Source organism: Typopeltis vanoorti, chromosome 4, assembly GCF_054136105.1.
Source record: "Typopeltis vanoorti isolate ZY-2024b chromosome 4, IOZ_Tvanoo_1.0, whole genome shotgun sequence".
NCBI classification, from domain to species: domain Eukaryota; kingdom Metazoa; phylum Arthropoda; class Arachnida; order Uropygi; family Thelyphonidae; genus Typopeltis; species Typopeltis vanoorti.
The window spans coordinates 112,427,324-112,453,239 of NC_143552.1; the positions used below are offsets into that span (position 1 = coordinate 112,427,324).

The following is a 25,916-nucleotide window of genomic DNA, read 5'->3' on the forward strand; positions in this document are numbered from 1 at the left end:
CTCATCTAACAAGATTAATAGCTCGCAGACTAATGTACAGATGCGGAAATATCCAAACTTAATCGGAAACTAAGTGAGCAAGTCAGTTCCGGTTAACCCAACTTTTACCAGACAGCTAATTTCTCGGGGCATTAATGGCATTCTGGCTGATAAGTAATCAGTTTCCTATACTTGCCGCTAGTTGGGGTTCACATCGCTGTCTGTCTCGTCGCGTGAAAAATGCATACTGAACCGCTACAGCACTCATTTCGAGCCATGACTCGCTGGCTATCACATCTTGGAGTGCTCGCGGCACCCCTTCTTCCGCAAGTGGTGTGCGTAGCCATTGTGTTCTACCTGCTAGGGCTGTCGTTCGGATCTGCATATGTACTAGAGAGCAGTGACACCTTGACCTTTCACAGCTGTCCTCAGTGCATCACTGTCAACGACCGCCAGGTGGCTGCTCGTCTCAAGCTTCAAGCTATAAAGCAACAAATACTTTCAAAGTTGCACCTGCAAAACAAGCCTAATATTACTTCCCCGTTACCTCGAGAAGTAGCACTGGAAGTCCTGCGAAGGACGCAAGGAAGGCTACCGACAGATCAAACATCACAACCTGTCAGAGACGAAGGAGAAATCCCATCTGATAAAGATGACTACTATGCTCGCACTTCCGAAATTATAGCCTTCGCAGAGCCAGGTATGTTCACTATTACTTTCAATTACTAAAGCTACTAGCTATTAAAGTTAATGAAAATAATACAAAAGTTCAATAATTAAACTACTAGCAACAAAGCCGGAGAAAAGTATTTTTTATATATATTCTATCAGTTTTTTTTTCTTTTCATAAGTTGTCTGTCTTTTAGAACTCCACCTTATTTAGCACTTGTAACATGAGTCATACGCAAATTTCTATCGCCTGTCGAAATTAATAAATTTTAATTATGTTGCAGGGCTACGGTGAAAAAAAAACTGCAAACGTGTTAGCATAAAAGTGCGGACTCAGTATGAGCCATATTCAGACAGAATATTTGCAATCAAGCAATGGTGATTTTTATGTGAGTCTCATGATAGTGTTCCGGTTTTCATGTCAATCATCCAAAAGAAAGAAAGAAATGACGAAATGACTTAGAACTGTTTTTGACCCTGATTTGTGATCCAATCTTAATCCATATATTTATGAAACTTCCAAAGACATTTCAGAATTGTGATCATTACTCAACAGACCAAAGTCTACAGTTGTAAAATTGAATTGGAACTTGTTAGCCTAAGAGAATGCTGATAGAATAAATCTAAAAGTGTGACATGTGGATTACTCTGACTTTCACAAATTTTACACCTATTTTATCAGACTTTTTAAACTGTACTGCAGAACTGTCTTATTATCATTTGCTATATTAGTGATGCAAAAGCTGCTATGATCAGTGATCAGATTGAAAAAGGACGTCATAATAGCTACTTACAGCCTTATAGAGATTTTCCACATTTAATGGCCATAAGGCGAGATTTAGAGAGTGTATCTGTCTTTAGTGAAAACAGATAACTGAACCAAACGAACTCAGATTGCTTATACTAATTTGACAGAGTCATACGAACTCTGACTGAATTTATTATAATTCCCCAGGAATGTAACAGCGTTTGATTTAATGCGGAAAACATCTTAGATATATGGTTTTCTGAAATAGTCTCATGTTGATGGCGAAGTGCGTCAGTGTATGTTACTACTAGTATCGAGTGAGAACTTGTTCTTCGGGATAGTGAAATTATGTGTCTCATGCCGCAGAAGAAGAAAAAATCCGATCCCTTTCAGACAACACAAAATACGTGGTACAGAATAACAGAATAAATCGTGTAGTAACTGGGTTAATCTCAGCTGGCTGCATGGTCTGACATCTCACAACAGTTGTACAGGCATGCTCATCTTTTAAGTATACTGATTTAAGAAGAATGTTAAAGTGTTTTGATAACACTAATTTTTTTTGTCTTCTTAAATTTACGTTTTCAAGTATTAATAGGAAATCAAGTGATGAAAAACTGGTTTTTGTAGTCTTGGGAGCCTGACCGAAATTAAGATAGTCAAATTTTGCACTTAGATTTGTTGGTTAAAATCCAGTAAAATCCAGAAATGAATAAGCATTTTTCGCAATGCTAAATAAATGCATATATACTAAAACGTTTTTTGTTTTTAGTATTTTTTTTATTACCAGTTGATGTTACTTATTTTATGAACCTCTAATATGGTGTTCGAATATTCATTTTTGCTCAAATAAATATTTATTAAATTAAAAAACAAAGTGTCAAAGTAAAGCGCCATAGTTGTGGATATTCAATGCTGGTTTGGGGTTTTTTCCGAGTGAAAGTTGCAAAAAGCACGACATGGAATAAATTTTAACTGCTCGTTAACTACTACTATACCGTGCCATTAAAGCAAAATTTGTAAACTAATTTCATTATATACCTCGTTAAACGAATGTACCACATGCCTTTTATATCTTGATAATTTTATTATGTTCTATTCGTTGCAAATTATTAAACTGCAACATATGAAAACAAAAATTTGAGAAGGAAGACGTTCGGTTCCGCTCTCTTCTTTTTCTTTGTGTGTGTGTGTGTGTGTGTGTGTGTGAGGACCCTGTAATAATGCAAAGGTGACTTTAAATACAACAAAATAGACGGCTATCCATGGCCTCATTCCTACTGGGGACCTCACTTAATGTAAAAAAATGTAAAATGAGACCAAGCTAGAGCCTGCTGCCTATCAAATAAAGGTCGTTACAGTCAGTGCAGCATGCATATTATTTAATGAGTTCACTCGTGAAGGGACTGCAGTGTCAAAAAGAACATTTATTCATATTAATATTCTGCGCTAAATGCTGAAAAAGAATTCTCTTAGACTTTTGAGTGATTCCTAAAGAGTCATTAAAATGTGATTAAAACGAGTAAGCTAGTTTTACTCGTAGAAAGATAAATAGATAGAAACCAATATATACTCGAAGGGGAAAACGAAAGGGAATGGTTATGAATAACTCGTTATATATATATATATATATATATATATATATATATATATGTGTGTGTGTGTGTGTGTGTGTGTTTCTATTTATCTGTGCTTCTATGAGTAAACCAAATACAACCAACTGTTCTAGACCCATGTTTGTTTTATTCATTTTAATCATATTGCAACGACTTTTTAAGAATAATTTGAAAAACTGGGAGAGCTATTTTTCAGCATATGGCGCAGAATTTTAATATGAACAAATGTTACATCTCTTGGTCCTTTTAGGCTACATTTAGAGTTCATCTTTTTTTTTTTTTAAAATTTAGCTCTTTTCAACCTCTTCTTTCCATATATTTTTAATTATTTTTCAATAAGGTGGGAAATAGCAAATACGGCAGCCAAAAAAACGATCTTCACTAGCCAAAGCAAACTATAAAAATAATAAAATATACCACACATAAATATGTAAAGAAAGAGTTAAGGGAAACAAACCGGCAGAAAAATTTATTTGTGCAAATACCTTTCTTTATAAAATGTGTAGGCAAAAACGTATTATAAAGTTATGGCTTTTTGTCGACAATTTGGTCTTAGGCTATTATTATGCGGAGCATTCTGAGTTTATCCATCATTTCAACTCTAGGTAACTTTAAATTCTTGTTCTTCTATTGTCTGCTATAATTATTCAGCTCTAAATATGATTGTATAGAAACTTATATCCCACATATTCTCATTACGGCTGAACTGTTAACTGCTTATATATTTCTTATATAATCTTATTCCTGATTCCTGCTTATATAAAGAGATTATAAGAGACTCATTTGAAGATCTACGGGCAAATTTCTCGTTCAATAACGATAAACCTTCAGAGGAAAGGTGCTTATAGTATCCATTCTAGTCACCAAAGAGGTTTTGGTGACTAGAATTGATTGGTGAAAATATGTTGTTGAACCACTTTTCCAATTTGTGAGTTAGTCCATCGCTGGCACAGAGAAATCCGTATTTTTCCTCCCGGAAACTAGTGTCGTGTTTATAATCCTACAAATAATAAAAAAAGACCACACAATACATAGTTTTTCAAAGTACTAATCTAAAGTACTAGGTTCATAATATGGCTACATTATTATTATTATTATTATTATTATTATTATTATTATTATTATTATTATTATTATTATTATTATTATTATTATTACTATTATTATTATTATTATTATTATTAAGAGAGACTTCTATGGACTCAGGTACTCATCTAGGGTGGCCCATATCAACCTCACCAACTGTCATATCTGTATTGTATTCACACTACCTGTATTGTAGTTGCTCACTGCTCTACGAGAGAAAAATCAGGCTCTCACCTTTTTCTTTATCGCATTTATTATTCTCAACTTCAATGGATATCCTCTTATCCTCTCCTCACCCTCCATAAAGTAAAACTCTTCATCAACTCGTATCCTCTATGACATTTTCAGACGTTTATAGGTCTCTATCGTACCGTCCCTCTCCCTCTTTCTCCAATTGCTAGTGTCTGCAGTGCACAAATTCTCGATTTCTTCTCATAATATACATTCCACAGTCGGGATATGATTTTTAACACTCTTCTTTGCTCCCTTTTCACTGTATATACATTACTTTGGAAACCAGGAGACCAGATCTGAGGCCAACAGTACAGGTGATGAAGAGGCAAAATGATTTCCTTATTCTTATATATCAATGTTTGTTTCGGCGTTGAAATTATCCTCTGAGCTGTATTTGCAATCTTTGTTAAATAGCCGTTGAATCGAAACTTCCTATCTACTAAAACTCCAAGATCCCTCGCCTGATCATCACCATCTAGCATGATCCTACCAATATAATATACGCCAAGAGCTATCTAATTACACCAAAGTGCATAACTTTATATTTTCTGACATTGAATTGACAGCCATTTTCATATACCCACAACTCCAGTCGATTCAAATTCTTCTGCAAGTACTGCATGTTAGTCGCTTTCCCTGATTACCGTGCCTATCTTTACATCACAGATAAACAACTGTATGCCACTTGTTAAATCGTTCCCAATATCATTAATGTAAAGAATGAATAACAATGGACCAAGGACTGACCCCTGTGGTATATCATTGGACACCTTAAATCTTGCAGCTCCCCCATCCGCCATATACCACTTGTTTGATATCGGTCAGTCAGCCATCCTCGTATCCAAATAATCTATAATTCTAATATTTTATAACCCAATCTCCATATTCTCCAACTTATGCAACAGACTTCCATGCTATATCCTGTCAAAAAGCCTTAGCAAAGTCTAAAAGTGTCATAGTGCATCCATTCCCCTTATCTAACTCAAAGGTAACATTATTATAAAATATGAGCAGATTTCTCAAACATGACCTTCCCTTGGTATACTCTCATGCTGTTCTTGCAAAATATAGATTCACTGTCAACTCATTTCTGTATGCTAACTTGTACCAACTTTTCCACAATCTTCACCGCCACTCCAGAGATACTTGTGTCAAATGGTGGTTTGAAGACTGATGTGACGGCGTGAGAGTACTCTACTGTACTCTCCAAAACCATCAGAATCATCGGAGAACATTAAATACAGTTATCAGTGACTAAGTGTGGAGTCCGACCGCCTATCGATTTCCAAAAGTTTGTTAGAATTAAAAGTGTTTCGTTTACTCCCTTCGAGGAATAAAACGGTGTTAGAGGATTTAATTTTATAGAGAGAATAATATGTGGACATCAAAAACGAATTCCTGCATTTAGAAGTTTAGCAGATCGGCAAATTCGAGATATGTAAGAATTTCGTTTGCTGTATAATATTCAATATTCAACAGTTCTCCAAATTTTTCAATATTTCCTAAGCAACATTAGTGGCGCTGTAGTCGCAGTTGCACATAAATAATTGAGTGACAGTGTTCATTATAATATATTTACCCTGGCCAGTAGACTCGTTTACCCGGAGACAGGATAACACGCTCGGCGCGTGCACTGCAACACTGCAGCTCATTTTCGATGTGTCTAAGGAAAGAAGAGCCTAACGACAAAACAATTATTAAATGGTTTACTCAGTTTTAAGGAAACTATAAGTATTTTAAAGGCAGTAATGACTATGAAGATTCGAAGAGACTACAGATACCGAATTTGTGTTTCTCGTTTACCGTTTTAACTAAGCATACCAAATCACGCCATGAGCATTCTACTTGATGATCACTATGTTACTGACTGGGATATCAAACAGTCGTCAAATACAGCCTGTCTTTCCCAGCATCGATGACTCTCTTTGGGAAAGACAGGTCAGAATCACTTCTGTGACGCGAAGAACCATTATACAGGTTTTCAATTGTGTGAGTTGGACAGTCTGATACGAAGATGGTATGGCTTTTCTCTCGGAAACTTGAATTTTTCATCCTGAAAGAAAAGTCGACTAGAAGACCACACATATACAGCTAACAGATATAATACAATGACATCATTGCCTTGGCTTCTTCCGCCGTAATTCAAGACAATCCAACTCAATCCAACACAAATTACGGTCATTCCAGATCCTTACGTGAGTGGAAAATATCGAGATACAATTTGAAAAATTGTTGCATATTCAATAACGAACTATTATTATACATTTCAAATTTATCGATGTAGTAAACTTCAAAATGCAAGAGTTCGTTTTAGATGATTCGATACGTAAAGAACACTTAATGAAAATGTTAATGTTCCCAGGATTTATTCAGATAAACAGGGTTTTAGAATTACTGGCAAAGCGATTATGCAACGAGGAGAGTGTAACAATCCTGGCACCTTTGAACGAGATGGATTCACTCATTTTCAATTGAAAATCCCTTATTAACACTCTTTGAGTTCCAGGTGAGATTCGAACCCAGGAGTTTTTTTGTTTTTTTTTCAATCAAAGGCACTGTCTTTACTGACTGTATTATGGAATGTATGCATGCTGGAATCGGGAAAAAAGTTGAGCGACATGGGAATATTCATCCTGTTTTCCTAATGAATCAATTTCTAAAATGAATTGAAGGCCGTTTGGCTACGATATAGAAAGAGGAGAAACACCATTTCCGTTTCTAAAAATAGAAGTTCTTCAGTAATAGAAATTACTCTACTGCTTTCTGTAGAAAGCAGTAGAAAAAACTGCGCTGGATGAAGGGGTTAGTCTTCATTTCTGAAAATGCTTCACCCTTAATGAGGCTAACAACACGTGGCAAGCACTCGCTATAAATAGTCAATAGACTGAGTCTGTGAAGATAATATGAATTAAAGTGTGTATATGTGTATACACCATTTACCTTGCAAGTGATGGACATTTCCAGCTATGACTCTGTATCACAGGGCATGTGTACTGTCCAGAAAATTACAAGAATAAGATATAGTACAGGAAGTTAAAGAAATCTGCTAACGTATTTTTTTCCTATAGGGAATGGGAGAGGCTATTTTGGCCCTATCTAACTTTTGGAGACTGGTGAGAAGTTCAGTAATTGGAGAAGTCTGATGCCAAAGCATATGCAGGAGATTACTTAACAGGCCTATGTATGAAGTACAATCAGATGCCTTAAAAGTATCAAGAGCAATCGTTTGCGATTCTTCAAACTTTTCTATAACATTTTTCCAAAGGCTGGTGATAATGAGAAAGATACCCTGATGGCCAACAGTGACCTAATCTATTATTCGCTTATTAGTTTCTAAAGATTGTAATAGTTGGCTGTTAACAGTTTTCTTCATTACTGTAGAAATAATTATATTATTATCTGAGACCCCCTTGGAGTCAAAGACATGACTCGTCGAGGGAGGATATTCATCACCCACACCCAAACCAGCTGTCTTACCCTCCCTTAAACTCATCCACACTAGATGCAATCACCACTTCAAGAGGTAAACCATTTCACTCATCGTAACTGTTCCTCATCTTAACTCATCTTAATTATTAACACTCATCTTAACCATTCCATTCTTAACCGTGTACTAACTTAACTTCCATGGATGAACCTGCGTTCTCTCCCCACCTTTCATATAACGAAAAATTTCATTTCATCAGTCGAATCCTGTAATGCCCATTCAGAAGTTTATAGATATCTATCATATATCACCTCTCTTTCTCCTATTAAACAGCGCCTGTAGTCTACATACTCTCAATCTGTCCTCATAATCTACCTTTCATATTTTTTTCATAATATTTGTAACCCTTCTTTGCACCCCCTTCAACAGATTCTTTATCCACTGAAACCTAGGAGACCAAATGTTCGCACAGTAGACCAGGTAGGATCTTATCAAGGCCTTGTAAAGAGGCAAAATGACTTCTTTATCTTTACATGCCAAGGTTCTTTTCAACATCGCAATTATCCTCTGAGTTGTATTTGCAACTTTTGCTATGTGACTTTGGAACTTCAAATTCCTTTCCACCATTACGCCAAAGATCCCCAGCCTCATCAGTTTCTTGTAGCATAACTCCGCTCATATAATTTGTCGCTGGAAATCTCATAAGGCAAAAATGCATACTTTTTACACTTACTAACATTGAACTGACAGTCCTTTTAATTTGCCCAAATTTTTAGCCTATTCAAATTATTCTGTAAGTGATGGATATCAATAGCATTCCTGATTGCCCTACCTATCTTTGCATTATTAGCAAACAGTTGAACATCTCCTGCTAGATCATTCCTAATGTCATTAACATAAGATTAAACAACAATGGGCAAAAGGACTGAACCCACCGAATATCACTTTTTGATATCTGTCTATCAACCATCCACTTATCCACATCAAGGGTTTATATTCCGACCCATATTCTCCAGCTTATGCAACAGTCGTTTATGTGGTATCCTATCATGTGCCTTAGAAAAATCCAACATTATCTTAGCATATCCATTCCTTTTATCCAACTCGGCCGTAACATATAAAATATGAACAAATTGCTAAAACATGACCTCCCTTTAGTAAATTGATGCTGTTCCTCGCAGAGTATAGCTTATTTGCCTACACATTTCTGTATGCGAGTTCTTACCAACTTCTCTAAAATCTTCACCACCACACCAGAAATACTGATATTGGTAGTTAGACACATCGGTTTTTGCACCGTCCTTGAGCAACTATTATACTTTCCATTCCTGTGGTATCTTTCCTAAGCCGAGATTCAAGTTATAAAAACATTCAAAGGCCTAGCCAATTCGGCTAATCATTCCTTTAGCAAACGTGCTGATATTTCGTATGTAACTATGGCCGAATTCTTATCCAGGTTATGCAATAGCTCTAAAACTCTTCATGCACCTATATCTCTTCATCTAATGTAGTTCCATGATAACACAAGGAAAGGAGCAAATAATATTTAGTCAAAGGCCACATATTTAGACCTGAAAATTATTGGCCATCGATAGTTTAATACAAAGTAGAACGCGAACAAGGGATTAATTTGAAACAGTGAGAGCGGCTTGATGTTGTTCTGCTTTGTATCAAACTACCATTGCCTCTGATAATGGCCTGTAATTTTCAAGGGAAAAATATATAGCAATCAAATAAATATTAGTGACTCATTTCCATGTGTTATCGTGTGAATTGAAGAAAGCATATGGCATAAGCATCTTTAAATGAACAATTTCTTATACAAGGAGACGGACTAATTTACAATACACAAGATAGGGTGGTGGAATCGGTAAGAATAAAAATGCGACGTGAACTCTTCAGAAAAAAAACATTCAGAATAATCGGAGGCATTCTTTCAAGAAAAGGAAACATTTTGCCATCCAGTTTGGACAAGATTATTTTGTTCACTTTTTCTTGACGAAAATCAAAGGGGCGTTGGCTTTGAATAATGCCTGTTTGGAATGGGAAGACAATTACTAAGATCATCAGCGTAATAACTAAAGAAAATCGAGAAGCTGGCTTTTCTGTAGATGTTGGAATAGAACCGTTTGAGTGGAACAGTTGAGCGGAAGAAAGTTAAGACAATCGTTATGAGAAATAGCTCTGTGACCAGAAAATCCAACTGCCATTTTTTTTTTTTTATGTTGAGCCCATACACAGGAGGTTGGTTGGTCAACCTATGGTACATTAGTACCGCGTATGGGTAGTAGGTTGGGAAAGGAGGAATTTGATTTCAATGACTTTAAATTGTATTCCTTGGGAAATACAGAAGGTGGGAGACCGTTCCACAGTGCAGCAGTTGCAAGGATGAAGGAAGAGGAAAGAAACTTGTTCTGTTTGTTTCTAGGTGTACTGTGAAGGGATGTTGTGCAGCAGCTGCACGTGTTTCAATGAGCTTAGTACTGGGAGGAGGAATTATTGATGTTATTTCAGATGAGCATTTCCCATGGTGGAAATATTTGAAGAATGTACATACTGCAGAGACCATACGTCTGTGTGAAAGTGGGGGGGGGAAGAGAGTTGGTAAGGGATGGATCATTGATAAGTCTAATTGCTCTCTTCTGTATTGAATCGAGCTTGCATTTGGACATAATGCAAGTTTGCTGCTTTTGTTCGTTTCATAATCAGTTTCGAACATTAATATAAATCGAAAAGGAAGATGAAGATTTTATTAACATCTATTCTGATATCATTGATTCTGCTCTTATACAGTTTTTTGCATTCCTAAAGAAAAAAAAATAACTTGTTTCAGGGATATGTTCAGTATAATGTTTGAACAGAAGACTTAATGCAATAGAAGGGCCTGAAGCATAGAACTCACAAAGATCATACTACATGGCATTCTTGTAATGCTGAACAACACGTGAATGAGAGCCATAAGTGTTGTTCTGTGGTTGAACAAATTAATACTAGATTGTGGTATGAATTGTCTACAGTAAAGCGACATCGACAATACGTTTAGAGGAATCATTAATGAGGAAAAGGTGAAGAATGCTTAGAGAGAGAGAGAGAGAGAGAGAAGTTAGAGTCATTCCGTATTCTGGTAACATGGGAGCATTTCTATGAGAGCATTAGCAATATCAAATGGCTTAGCATCCCAGCTGTATATCAGTGCAGTTTGAAAAGTAAAAACATTCAGATATGCTGAGATTAAAATCTCAAAGATCTCAAACGAATGTGACTTTTATTAGAAAAGTTGTACTGAGAAAATAAACTTTTCAAAGAAAAAATTTAGTTGTTCAGAACAGTGAATGGAATTAGACGAGCGACAGCGATAGTAAATGAACCACGCATTTACTGTCTCTATATTAAAGGAATATTATAAACAGAGGAGTTTCTAAGTTGAACTCCCTCTGACATGGCATAAAGTGAACATACGCATAAATGCTACTTTTGAGATCTCTTCCCAGAAACTCTGGTTTTTCGTACGTCAAAACAAACAAACCGGAACAATTAATAGACATAATACACTGGTCTCAGTCTACGTTTCTTCACTGGTCTCAGTCTGCGTTTCTTCACTGGTGTCAGCCTGAGTTTCTTCGTTCATGAATTTAACAACCGATCAACCTTCGAGATGAAAGGGCTCAAAGAAATATTCCGCGTTCACCAGACTGTAGCAGTCTGAACATCACTTCCATCATTTTAGACTTCAGATATTTATTTCTTGATACTGCATACGTACCTCGTACCTTCAAGTTTTATGTGAATTGCAAAAGTTCGATTGTATTCCTGCTAAAGCAGAATCCATACTACTGTATTCTGTCAAGTTCTAATTTTGTCACCTCCAATGCCAAGGTACGAGACCATATAAGGTTTCAGTCTTGATCATATCCAGGATGTCAGAACTGCTCTGTTCCATATCCATCATGATATGGAGCTGAAGTAATCTCACGTGGTATCACGAAGTAATTGTAAAACTGCTCTGTTAAATTTGAACAGCGTTTGAAAGATGGGAAAATATTTAGTTGCCCCTCTTTCAAACGTGTGGTATTCACTTGGACTCTAGTTTTCTTAAATAAGAATGCCAGAAAAAAATTTCGAAGCTTTATTTTCTTTAGTATTAAAGCGCTGATTAAAAAAGCCGATAACAGTCATTAACTAGCACCGCACTCGTTTGAGGTGTAGTACGCCACAAATATGTGTTTTCAACAAGGCATGTTATGAGAATCAAATGGTTACACCTATAATTCGGACAAAAGTGCGGTATCCGTTAATGACTGCTACCATATTTCTTATCAGCACTTCAGTACTAAAGAAAAATGAAGTCTTAAACTTTTTTCTGATAGTTTAGTATTACGAGCAACGGGAAATACCCCTTCCAAGGGAAACAAGTAATTATCCAAGTGTTGATTCCAGATATAGTCATTTTAGAGTTCCGTGTTATGCATGATAATATCCAACCTCACACCAGTCTAACTGCATTGAAGGAAGAGGGAATTCCGACTCTAGAATGATCTGTTCAGTCACCAGACTTACTTCTCACCGAACATGTTTTGGGGCATTAAGCGGTAACATCTCGTGAGCTAGTTACCGTTTCTCGCTCGTAGATGATGACCTGCCTTGATGACCAATAGGAAAAATAGATGACCAGAATCTGTGAAGATTCTGGTCATCTATTTTTCCGGCTGAACTGAAGTGACTCACTGAAAATATTCCGATAAGAAGTAGGATTTCCTTAATCCAATCGCTGGAGGACAGACGGAATGCTAATATACGTTTTTCTTTTTTAAGCGCTTTTTATTTTAGTAACGAATTATCACATTACTCAAATGAAAGTCATAAACAAAAACAGGATTCTTTACCGCCAAATTCAGATAACTCATGACCAAATATTCATATCAATTTGAAGCTTGGGATTTCGCTTTTTAACTTGTGATTCAACATTTTTATCTAGATAGTTTAGTTTTTTGTACAGTGTTTCCCAAACTGATATTTGTTATTACACATTACTCACTTTACTTTTTACTTCAGAAGGAAAATTTATAGTTGATAGTATAACACGTTCCGAAATAAACACACACACACCACATTAAACTAATGTTGAAATTGAGAAGAATTGAAAGGAAGATGGGTAATCAATTGTTAGTTTGGTTACAGTGATTGATAAGCGCCAGTGGACTGTGTATGGAAGTGCAGTGTCCCGAAAAATGGCCCCAGGGTTCTGTTTTGAGACCATTGTAATTTAATTTATATATCAATAATATAGTTTAAGGTTTGAGAGGCAATATTCAGTTGTTTGCTGATTATACCAGATTAGAAAAAAGCAATGAATACGTAAGTTTCTGTGGTTTAGCAGTTCTGTTGTTTTTTATTATTAAACTCGTTATTTATCTAAACAATATAGGAATAGCAATATCAGAAAGTTCTGAGGTTTTATTACAAGACGATTTGAAGAGGTTGTTGCTTTGGGCTGAAGACTGATGGTATTACTTCAGTGTTTCTACACGAGGTTATGCACTTTGGTCAGAGAAGATGGAATGAGATTTATCATATTGGAGGAATTTTGCTTCAGGAAGAAGAAGAAGAGGCGATGGATCTGGGATTTTGTTGGACAGGGAACTGAAATTCAGGGAATACATTGCAAAATGTAAAGGTTATCCAGAAAATTGCTGCTATAATTCAGAGACTCTGACTAGTACGGAAAAGGAAGTGATTTTCCACTGTATAAAGCACTAATCAGGTCACATATGGATTCCTGTACACAGATTTGATCACCTGGTTATATTTGAGAGTGCATAGATGAATAACTAAATAACTAAGATTATATACGACTATCTCAGTCATCGTCGGAATTGGCGGTGATTGATTAAACGCTAAATGTCTTCAAGACAAGTTACGATAGTTACTGTGGTCCGTGAGAAGGACCTATCAGATAGATGCAGGGAAATTGTTGAACAGGGAATGATGGAAGAACGACTGGTCATCCCTGGAAACTCTACCGAAATCATATCAGTAAGAAGGTCAAAAGGAGATTCTTTGCATAGCGAGTGATGAACAGTGGGATGCCCTGTTGGAATGGGCGGTAATTGATTCAACGCTGAATGTCTTTAAGGCAAATACAATAGTTATTACTTTGGCCTATAAGTGTTGACCTCCCGTGATGAGTCTTCGGACTCTATGGAGGCTTGGAAGTAATACTAATACTAAATAATGACGAAGCATTTATAACTATTTTACCTGAAAGTATTTCTTCACTATAATGAAAACTGGAAGACAACACTGAAAATTATTTTCTCATCAATTTCTTTTAAAAATGATCAATATTATGCAATTGGAAATATTTTTGCGACAAACTTGGCACCTTAATTTAAGCTGGTAATATTTTAAACGATATCTGTAAATTTAAAAACGCATATTTTAAAGTGTGTTTTAATATATTTCAGAATTTATTTTATTTAAGTGAAGGTTAGAGGAAACGTTTTCTATTTTATAACTAAGCTGAGCCATGAAATTATAAAAATCTTTCATAGATGTCGAGAGAGGAAAAAAAAAAAAAGAAAAACATAGTACCTAGAAATATCCAAAATTTAAATGGCATATGATTTTGTCGCCTCGTTTAAACTCCCACACCACTACTATCACCATGATTACTAGGGGGGGGGGACTTGAAGTGTCATAAAATCATCTTCGATTTCCAGAGCAAGGTTCCTCGAACTTAAATAACCCTAGGTCTGCTTAAAATCACATTTTCGCAGTTGTGCACTATTGTGGAAGTTAATAAACAGTAAGAAATATGCTTGAATTTAATGAGTATATCATTCAACTGTTTCACAATGCAAACTGACTGATTACCTATACTTTTCTGAGATATGCAAATGGCGAAACGTATACCATGTAACAACATGTATTTTGCTGTAAAAGTTTAGAAAATTTACTCAGTTTGTTAGAAAATGTGTCATCACCGTTTATGTAAGATTGTCGTCTGCTATCAAACCTACAGGACAATTATTTGTCACATAGCGAAAATTTGCAAATAGTAATAAAAATCAACAGTTCCTAATCGAAAGTAGTCGGGCTTGCGAGCAGACATGTGTTATCAATTCTGCTACAGAAGGAAATACTTTTTGCACATATTTTTAAAGTAACTATGCATGTCTTTTTAGTTTAGAAAACTTTTTCAATTGGAGAGTTCGTTTCAACGTAACATATCATTTGATATTTATGTAACAGAACCTTTCTTAGATGCAACCAAGCTCAGAGTAAGAAATATCAAATCTATTTATTTAAGAATACAACATTCTTTCTACTTAAAGAGAGGATCATAGAAAAAGAGGGCAGAACTATATTATTTTTGAGTGTTGGGATAGGAGAAAACGAAAACGGGAAGTTAAGGATATAGTCATCCTACATCCATGTCTTCACAAAATCAGATCCTGATAAATTATAGGAGTACATATTTAGGAGAACCGCAACATCAATTACAGTTTAGATCTCTAAGAGGGAGGAGGCTGTATATCACCTACCTGAGAATCATTTTACAGATTCTTAAATTTATATAATACGATACGAATTTAAATACGGTCCTTGAATATGAAAGATTGGCGATGGCAACAAAATGATTAATAAAACTTAATTGCAATGGATCCTTCAAATCGTTTAAAACTGTAGAGGAAACTGGGATCTTTCCAACACTCTTACAGAAGGGTTCTTACGAATATATTAAGGATTCATATTGTGATTGGATATATTCTGACATTATAGAGAACTGTCAAGGTTTTTATTCCTTAACTAGAATGGTCAAAACGTTTACTACAAGCTTTCTGGCATATGTCTTACTTCCTTTCTATTAATACGAGACAGTCCAGTAAAACTGAATCCATTGGTTTTATCGTTACTAAATTAGCAAATTGGTGGGAAGTGCATCTCGCTAATTGATGACTAGGTTAAAGAAGGGCTGTACTACAAGTGTTTGCCTTTAGGAACATTTTTGGATGTTGACAATGCATTTGATATCACAACTTAAAGGATATATGTGACAGTGCTCACAGGCATGGAAAGGAATGGAGAACAACTCGAAAAGAAGGCAATCTAGTAAAGGAAAACATTCTATATAAGTAAATTCTCAGGGCGGAATTTTGCCACTGTTATTGTAAAACTTCAGCATATTAGTTAATTAGTGTAATCATAATTGAGACTTTAATTATCCTAACAATAATTGGGTACCTATGAAATCGCACGAGAAGGATGAAACTGAATTTATTGAGCTGTTGCGAGACTGTTTCCTCAAGCAACATGTGACAGTAGGAACTCGTAGTCAAAGAGTGTTATATCTGATTATAGTGTCAGAAGAGGTTTCAGTTAAGGAGTTAACTATTCCGCCTCCGTTTAGTGACAGTGATCATACAATATTAACTTGGGAAGTGGCTAAGTTTATGAATGTTCCCATCAGAAAAGGTTACATGCTGAACTACAAAGAAGGAAATTATGACCAACTGAGGGGTATGCTAGGTTCAGTTCCATGGTATCAGTTATTGGTTGGGAACGATATCGATAGTGCATGGGAAGTGTTTAAAAATGCTTAAATAATGCAATATCAGAATGTTCCCTAAAGTTCGAAAAATAAAGAGAGTCGTAGGGAAATGGATGTGTAATCTTATTAAGCAAGAGATTCGTAAGAAAAGGATGATGTGGGAATATCGTGTGCATAAGGATGATGGCAGTTACGAAAATTATCAGCGACAGGCTAGAAAAGCGACAACTGTGGTACGAGAAGCTAAGACTGAGTATGAAAGGAAACTGGCTCTGCAAGCTAAGAGAAACCCCAAATAATTATATAGCTACGCCGCAAATAAAAGAAGGAATGAATATGAAAGAATAACTCTATTGAATGGAGATGGTATGCGGGTGAGTGATGCAGAAGAAATTGTTCAACTAGTCAGTCCCCCACTTTGCTAAAAGCTACCAATCTGGTGTATGCAACATTACGCTCACTTCGATCTCTTCACTGAATGAAGTAACTCGATGTATATGAGGAGGAAGTACTATAACTGTTGTACTAGAACGGCTACTAAAAGAGTTCGGTTCTTTGTAATTTAAGTCTCAAAACAGGGAAGATTCCACAGGAGTGGAAAGAATGTATGTAATCGCATTACACAAGGGTGGTGCAAAGACTAATGTTTTCAGCTATCGACCTATCAAAGAATCTCTACTTTGCGATGAACAGGATGGATTTACTAAGGGACAGTCATGTTTAAGCAATTTGCTCACACAGTCTATAATAATATTACCATTGAGTTAGAACAAGGGGAAATGGATACACCATGATACTTTTGGATTTTGCTAAAGTTTTTTGACAGAATACAGCACAGAACACTGCTGCAGAAATTGGAGAATACGGGATTGGATTATAAAATATTGGCGTGGATAAGAGGATATTTTTTAAAATCAAATATAGCAATCTTATGTACTAAAATCAGCGGGATTAATTACACTAGATTTCTCTGCATCTAGGCAGAGAAGTTACATAGACATCGGTTATTAAGTAATAATTTCAAATTTGGTGAAAATTAGAAAGTAAGTTGTTTGGATCTGTTCTTCGCTTGGTTATAGGCCGTTAAATGCAGGAAAATCTCCGCCCCCTCTTTTAGGGGGAGGATAATTGCGCTGCTATGTTGAAAACCGGACTATGATACCGTTGCCATACTCAGTCAGGAATTAGTTTCTGTTGCATCCTGGATATGAGGATATCTGAATGACAGAGATCAAAAAGTAGTATATAGCGAATGTGAGTCTGCAAGATTTAAGGTAACGAGTTTTGTGCCACAACGATTAGTCCTTGGTCCATTGCTATTTAGTCTGTACGTTAATGATGATACTGGTAGAAGGATTTAACAGGAACATACAGCTATTGGCTGATGATGATGATGATGCAAAGATAAGGTGAGGGTAAACAGGAGTGCTGCTGATATACAGTATTTGCAAAATGATTTGAATAGGGTGGAATTGTAGGTATGCGAAAATGACTATTTGTTCAATGTTAATAAATGCAAAGTCAAAAAAGTCAAACACATTGGTGTGATTAGATATCCAATGTTATATTATATTGATGGGATAATGCAAGAAGAGACTGATCACGTTAGCCATCTTGGAGTTTTGGTAGACAAGAAGTTGAAGTTCAAAGACCATATAGCAAAGATTGCAAACATAACTCATTTATTCTGGAATTCTGAATAAAACCTTGATATATAAAGTATAACTTTCATGGAGGATTGGGAAAGGACTCGAGAGTATCATTGGAAGTTGAGAATGAATGCTATCAATAAGGGTGTGGTGGCTAGATTTTTCTCTCATAAGGCAGTCATTTTACCTCTTTACAAAGCTTTGATAAGGACCTCACTTGAACTACTGTGGGCAGTTCTGGTCTAATGGTTTCCGTTGTGATTCTGATACAGTGAGAGAGAGAGAGAGTGTGTTAAAAATGATATAAGGATTATTGAATACTGATTGGGGAATTTGAAAACTGCAGACAGTAGCAAACAGGGGAAAGAGAGATGATATGATGGAGACTTACAAACTTCTGAAAGAGTCATACAGGATTTCATTTGATGGAATTTTTCATTTTGTACAGAGTTGAGCAAGGACGCGAGGGTATCCTTGGAAATGAGAATGAATGCTGTCAATAAGAGTGTGATGACTAAATTTTTCTTTCATAGAGTAGAAAACGTGATTGGAATGGATTGCCATTGAATGTGATGCGTGCAACAAATAGTCAGAATAAATTCAAGACAGATATGACAGCTGGTGCAAATAATATAGGTTCCCTCAATGAGTTCCTGACTCCTTGGAGGTCACTTTTAATAATTATAAATAATAATAATAATAAGTAGCCACCTTAACGAAGATACTTTATTATTTTTTATCTTTGATTTAGCTAATCTCTTTGTTGGAAAGTTTCTGGACACACTATAAACTATGTAAAGATCCTTAAAAACTATTCAAAACTTGAGTGATAAGAAGAGTTTATTTAATGATGAAAAACTGACTAGAATGTTTTCATTAAACGAATCAAGCTTAAGGATTTCAAACCTCCCGTGATTTATCAATTTTTTAAAAAATACTTCTCGACTCAAATGCTTGGGACAAATACCAGACAATAGGCTGAACTGCTGTATGATATAGTGATTCTAAACACCTTAATTAAATTCACGCTATCAGGCAGCGTGTTGAATCGAATAAGTTCGAAGACAGTTGATTAGGCTGATGCACGACCCAAACAAATGGAAGTTCTGTTTTGAAAATTCCAATCATTAAAGCCATTGAAGCCTTCATAGATTGGATTTAATCTAGAATTTCTTATTTGAAGGTTAAAAATTCGAAGGTCTCTCTCTCTCTCTCGCTCTTTCGCTCACTTTCTAGACCTTGGTGACTCATCGCATTGGTGTCTACTGGTCATAGCAATACATCATAGCGATATGATCCATGATATGACCATTTCTTAGGCTGCTGCTGCTGTAGTTGGGTAGATAAGAATAATCTTAGTAATATTATTCTCGTCCAAATTCTCCTTTATAAATAATGACGATTGCATATAATGACAACAATTCGCATTGCACATGCAGCGGCTTATACTTTATTTAATAAATATATCTACACATACATTGCTTGGAAAGAAGTCAACGGATGCCATAGTGCGAGGAAAAATGAGCTATAGAGCCCTTAATAAGGTGTAAGACCTCCTTTCGCTGCGATGATTGTAGCAATACTACGGGACACACATTCCACAAGCGTAGGATAGTGATCAATGGGAATTTTGTAACATTCTTCCTGTACGCATGTAACGAGGTCCCGGACTGCCGTGCAGTATACATCCCTTGACTTAATCTCCACAACGCTCCGGTTCATCCCACAAATGTTCAATAGGATTGAGATCACGGATCTGTTGAGACCAGTCAAGTGTTCATGTTCATGTTTACAAAACCATGAAGTTACAGCAGCCTTATGACACGATGCATTGTCTCACTGAAAGAGAGTTCCGTAGAAACGCCACAAAGTAGGAAACATTACATTGTTCACGATCTTCACATACCTCTCAGAGTTCAACGTTTGTGCCGCCACAAACAGAGGTCCGAGGCCAAAACAGGAAAAACAGGACACATCCTATCAAAACGCATCATCACACCGCCACATGCGAATTTCCTACTTGGGTTACGCACTCTGGTAAGAGAAATTGGCCCGGTATCCGTCACACCCACACTGGTCCATCTACTCGGTAGAGGGTGAAGCGTGATTCGTCGCTCCATAACACCATTTTCCAAGCTTCCACGTCACACACGCTATTTGCATCACTAAAAACGATGCTGCATATTAGTTAGGATAATGTGGGATATGCATATTGCGGTCCTACTGGAAATCCATGTTGTGAGCCTCGGTTTTGAATGTTTCGTTCAGATTCGTGTTCCAGTCGATGCCCGGATCTCCGCATTCAACGTGTCGGCCGACGAATGGCAGTTTTTACATATTACCCTTCGTAGCACCCAACGGTCACGTTCGGTGAGTGTGGTGAGTAGTCCACTACGGGTAGCAATTGCAGTTTATTCCCTGCTCTTTCAACTCAGTATAGTATTAATGATTGTTGACTTGGGATCGTCCAGTTGTCAACAATATCGAACAGATAGGCTTTCAGCATGGCATCATATCAAAACGCATCTTTCAAACACCGTCAGTTTCCTTCTGGCAACCATTTCACCAGCACACAATTGCGCAGAATTGATAGCATCATATTCCTCCAATTTATAACGGCTACAAACATGTGACTTGTTAAATGGCGGGATCACCTTGCCCAAGCGGGTGTCCGTTGACTGCTTTCCAAGCAGTGTATATGCATAGGTACATAACACTTATGCATGGCAGATAGAAAACAAATGCATACTGAATATCTCATTCCATCTTTCTTTCACGTTAGGCTCAATTGCCTGTGATGTTCTCGGTTTCTTAGAAATTTGGTTACTGCTTATGAGGGCAGTTAACTCATTCGACATTGTCTGCTACGTCTATAAATGAGTGTGATTCCATCCGGTTTGTCTGTTTTGCGGAATGAAAAAATCAGTTCTCAGGGGTGGATTCTCCAGTTTCGTATGAAACCGGCTAATTCATCTTCAGTTGAAAAGTTCTTATAAAGGTTCTTCAGTCTTTTGTGTGTGTGTGTGTGTGTGTGTGTGTGTGTGTGTGCGCGCGCGCGCGCGCGCTTTTATAGGCCTTTTTCAAAGCATGCACATAGTAGATTTCCTTCCATGGACGAAGAGCTGAATCTCACATAGCTGACATAACATGCATACGTTAATTCAATTACAACGACTTGAGATTTTGTTTGCCTGAGGAATGTCTAGGAACCTCACTGGTAAACTCGTATTGTTTGCTTTGCTTTTGCTTTTCTGTAATAGGATACTGCAGTTGCATTTCTTTTTAAGTTTAGTTATGTGACGGTTTAAACGGCCGTTTACGTAACTTCTGCGAAACGGTAGTGTTTCTCAGAATCTATGTAAACGGTGATTGACTGGTGGCTCGTGACCTCCTTGTCTGGCCGATTTTCTTGCATTGCCTAATGGTCTCGACTGAATCATCAATAAGAGCAAATTTTCCGTGAACGTCTCTCGCCAAACAGCTGGTTTATTTTAACCACAGGTCGGAAACCTTTATAGGGTTAAGAGCCATAGCTAGGGGCTTAGTAGCCGGCCGCAAAACACTGCTGTCACACTGAAACAGAGCTCTAATTTTGATTGACAAAAAAAAAAAAAAAAAGAAACCAGAGAGTCACAAATATTTTAAGAAAAATAAATCCAGAGCGTACTTTTTTTTTGAAGGGTATGCTTTCATTATGGGATACTGATGCAAATGATGTTCAGCCAACAGCCTCTACATACAAGTAGACTAGTCGTGAAGATATTTCAAGCGCAAATTTTCTTTGCTTACTCTTAGGTAAAAGGATTTTAATCTTTTTAATCATATTCTTGCTAACCTGGTAATTATATTCTTATTTTAACAAGAATAGAATTTCATGTCAAGTATAAAATCAATAATGTATTTTGTAATTTTAAAAATGCGCACCTTCATGTGTACCCAACAATCCTCTATTGAAAAAAAAAAAAAAAAAACATAATTCAAATCTTGTTAGTGATGTAATTTTCTCATTTTTGAACACATCATTGGTTAGTTGCGTGAAAATAAGAATAAGAAATGATAGAAATGAATTTTAAACAATATTACTGACATACGCAGTACCCTAATCAAATATCATATAATGTTGTCTTGACCTTGCAGCTCGTATGCAGGTATGTATGTACACGTATTTCACCCGACTAAATTGAGCGAAGAAAGCTTCTATATTCGATGTTTTGTGTAGCGCATTTTATTTATTTATTTTTTGTTTTATTTTATTTTATATTTATTTATTCTTGTTGTTGTTCTATAAGTTTAACACGACAATATATGGGATACTATTAAAAATAAAAAAGCAGTTTTTTTCCCATGTAATATGATCTCTGTTTGAGAGGAGAGCATATATTTAAGCTTATAATTTGTCAATTTCACTCATCCTGCAAAGCGAGAATCATAGTTTATCATCTGAACCCGCTTCTTCACTACCTCCGCTCGATACTATATGCGAAATGAATGACTGTCTGAAAATCTTGTTCACAGACATAGTTTAATAATTGCTGATTTATTATCATTATAGTTTATTTTATTTTTATTTCGTTAATTATTGAAATGAAAATTCTATCTTTGAAGGTCATGATGCTGTCTCGTCATCGCATGCACCTATCGAAATTGAGTAACTTTACAGAGAGAACCTCCTGAGTTTATTATTCAAGTAATGAAAAAAAAAAACATTTGGTCCATTAAAGCATCGATACTAGAAGAAAAAACAGAATAAACGTCTTATGATAATAGAATTAAGTCATTCAGGAATGACACGCTGAATGAAACTTACGTATCACATGATGAGATATCGATAGCGACACATCACGTGAATTCACGGGCACGAAGCTAGTTCAATGATTGAAAGTTATTTGCTTTTTTTTTGTGTCGCTGAGACGACAGCTATCTATAATATCTCCATTTGCCATTACAATGAAGAAAAAATGTTATATATATATGTATGTATATGGCATTATATATATATATATATATATATACAGGGTGTTCGGGATAAATTTGACATATTTATAATTAATTATATTTTTCCGTAAGTTACATGTATTAACACACACTTCTCTTCATTTAAAAGTTTGGACCCTTCTTCATTCATATACAAGATGTCAGAAAGGATGGATAGCTGGAACCCACCTGAATCATGGAAGAGAATAACTTGTATCATGATGATTCGTGCCCGCCATCAAAATAAGGATATTACGACTGCTGCCCAATGCTCCCTGAATACAGTAAAAACAATCAGGCATGAACTAGAGACTTGCAATGGTGACTACGAGGATGTAGCAAGAAGAAAGATCCCTAGCAGACGATCTGATTGCGTTCGTACAGCAGAATTCCTCGCAAATCTGCAGGAACAGGTGTTGAAGAACCCTGGCATTGGAATTCGGGCTTTGTTCGTGGAGTTGCTAACTGTAGTCAAGCCCTGGATAACAAGGGTAGCCAATGGTAGGCCGTATGTATGGCAGCAGGATTCGGCCCCTTGCCACACCTCTGGGAAAAGTCAAAAATGGTTGTCTGAAAATTTCTACGACTTCACCAGTCCAAATGTTTGGCCTCCAAACTCCCCAGACCTTAACCCCATGGATTATTTTGTATGGGGCGCAGTTGAAAAAGACACCAATCGCACTTCCAGTAATACAAAAGCCCAGTTAATGGATAAAATTAAAACAGTTTTTGCGGCCCTTCCCAGGGAGACTGTAGCATCAGCTTGTTCGAGGTTCCGAAGCAGAATTGAAGCTGTGATCGATGCTAATGGTGGTTATTTTGAGTAAATCTTGTTGATAGTATTGTAATTAACTCTGCCTGTAATGTTTTTTTGTCAATTCATTAAATTTAATAGATACAAAGAAGATTTTCTTTTTCCTTACGAAACTGTCAAATTTATCCCGAACACCCTGTATATACATATATATCCCGTCTAGGACGCGAGTAACTTTCATAGGAACTATTCAGCTGAAATTGTATTATCCGGTCTAATATGTGTACCATTTTCTTCCAAAAAAAAACATACTTTCCATTGCGAAAAACAGGCAAACCAGGAGAACACGAAAGATTAATAACAGACGCTATAGAGTATTATTATCATTTTAGTTGCTTTTGCTTTAATTACAAACAACCCAACTCCAAAGTTTCCTCAGCATCCACTAACAAGGACTTTCTTCGCTTTCTTCAGGTGTTATTCTCTTCAAAGTAACTCTTCAAATCTACACATATTTCAACAAATCACAAATTTGCACTTTCTCACGAATTCGATTTCTAAATCTTGTATAATGCACCTCAGACATTCTGTATGATGTTTAGGAGACTGTATTTCTCACGACCCTGGAAAAGTAGAAAGTTAAATATCTCAAATTACTGTTAATAAGCTGACAGCACTGAAACGTTGTCCCTGTTGTCCTAAAATATATATAAATAAATGACACACTTGGTCTTGCATATTAATTTCTCAGTCGGCAATGACGATGACCTATCGTTTGAAAGACCGGGAATAATCTCGTCTAGAACTTATATGAGAACATTTATGAGAGTTTTTCTTTTGAAGCTAGGTCAGCCGGTATCATATGGAGGCGGAGGATTCTTCATATCGAAAACAGCAAACTGGCCAGAAGAATACATGTAGTTAACAGACATAAATTCACTGACACCATAGGCCTCAGTTGCTTCGGCTGTCATTCCAAGCAACCTAACTGCCACCTGCGTATTTCCTCAAAAACGTAATCTCTATACTACAGAACACTACTGTTGCTCATTTATTCTGTAGGCAACCCATAGTACAAGTGTATTAATCGTTTTCAGCTTTTCATGTGTAGATCGGTTTTAAAAATTAGTTTAATTAACACATTTTTCGCCGATTATTATCTGTGATATTACCATAGTTATCACAAAACATTCATATACTAAATGTGTGTTTTAAAAATATTTCAACGCCTCTTGTTTAGGCGAAATAGGATTTCGCATGTCATCACTTTCTTCTAGAATTATTAGAAAAGATTGTCTCCAAACTTGAGGGTAATAAATTTTCCTCCTGCTTCATCACTCCCTAATTGCTCAACATTTTCAGAATATCGCAAGTTAATAAGATAAATAAACTTATTTAGAGGAACTTTTTTGTTTAGTAGTTTACGGAGTTAGTTGATTGTGTTAGTTCTTTGGTTGATGCATGTAGATAAATTTCCAAAACTCGAGTTTTAGGCGCATATCTCATAAAAATCGACTCTAGACCTTATACTAATTCAGACAAACTACGTGTGAGATCTAGGATCACAAGACTATGTAGCTATCTCTTACTACTTTCTCCCGGATATATTTAAACTCATCTGCCACCATGAAACTCATGCATCAGTGAAAGTTAAGAGTGAAGATTTGCTACGTACTGATTAAAAAATATTATTGCTAAATGTGCTTCGCCTATTTCCTCTCGGGAATAAGGTATTTATTGATTTGTTACTTATTCCTAACACCAAAAAAATACAAAAAAAAGTTTCATATTTGGATAAACCATAAGAAAGATAGTATTGGAAGTCATCAGCGAACTATAACTAAGATTATTACTCTATTTCTTGGAAAGAGAATCTATATGGATACGATTTTCAGAACAATGTACTTTTCTATTTGATTTCTGAAACTAGCACTGTGTCGAAAAAATAATTTTGTGCTGTTACAAGTAAAAACGTCATGGCAATATCGATACGTAGTGGCGCAAGTTCCTTATAGTTCCAAAATTTAAAAACCAAGAAAATTCTTAGATTTTAAAAGATGAATAAATTAACCAACGAGATGGGTATTAGATTAGTGTATATTGCTAGGCGTTGCTTTGTTTATTTATAATCATTTTGGGACTTCCAGTCTACATTTAAATGAAGTTTTGAAGGTTGAAAGACGAGAAAGTTCGAAGGTGAACTGGTGAATAAACCGAAACGACTTTGAT

The 25,916-nt window shown here is 36.1% G+C and overlaps 1 protein-coding gene across 1 annotated transcript in view; it reads left to right on the forward strand.

Moving 5' to 3' along the window:
- Window positions 1-255: 255 nt before the first annotated feature.
- Actbeta (inhibin subunit beta) overlaps window positions 256-25,916 on the forward strand; it is a 37,134-nt gene continuing 11,473 nt past the window's right edge. The window contains exon 1 of the mRNA XM_090392137.1: window positions 256-679. Coding sequence (XP_090248263.1) covers window positions 256-679 — 424 coding nt within the window. The remainder of the gene's footprint in view (window positions 680-25,916) is intronic.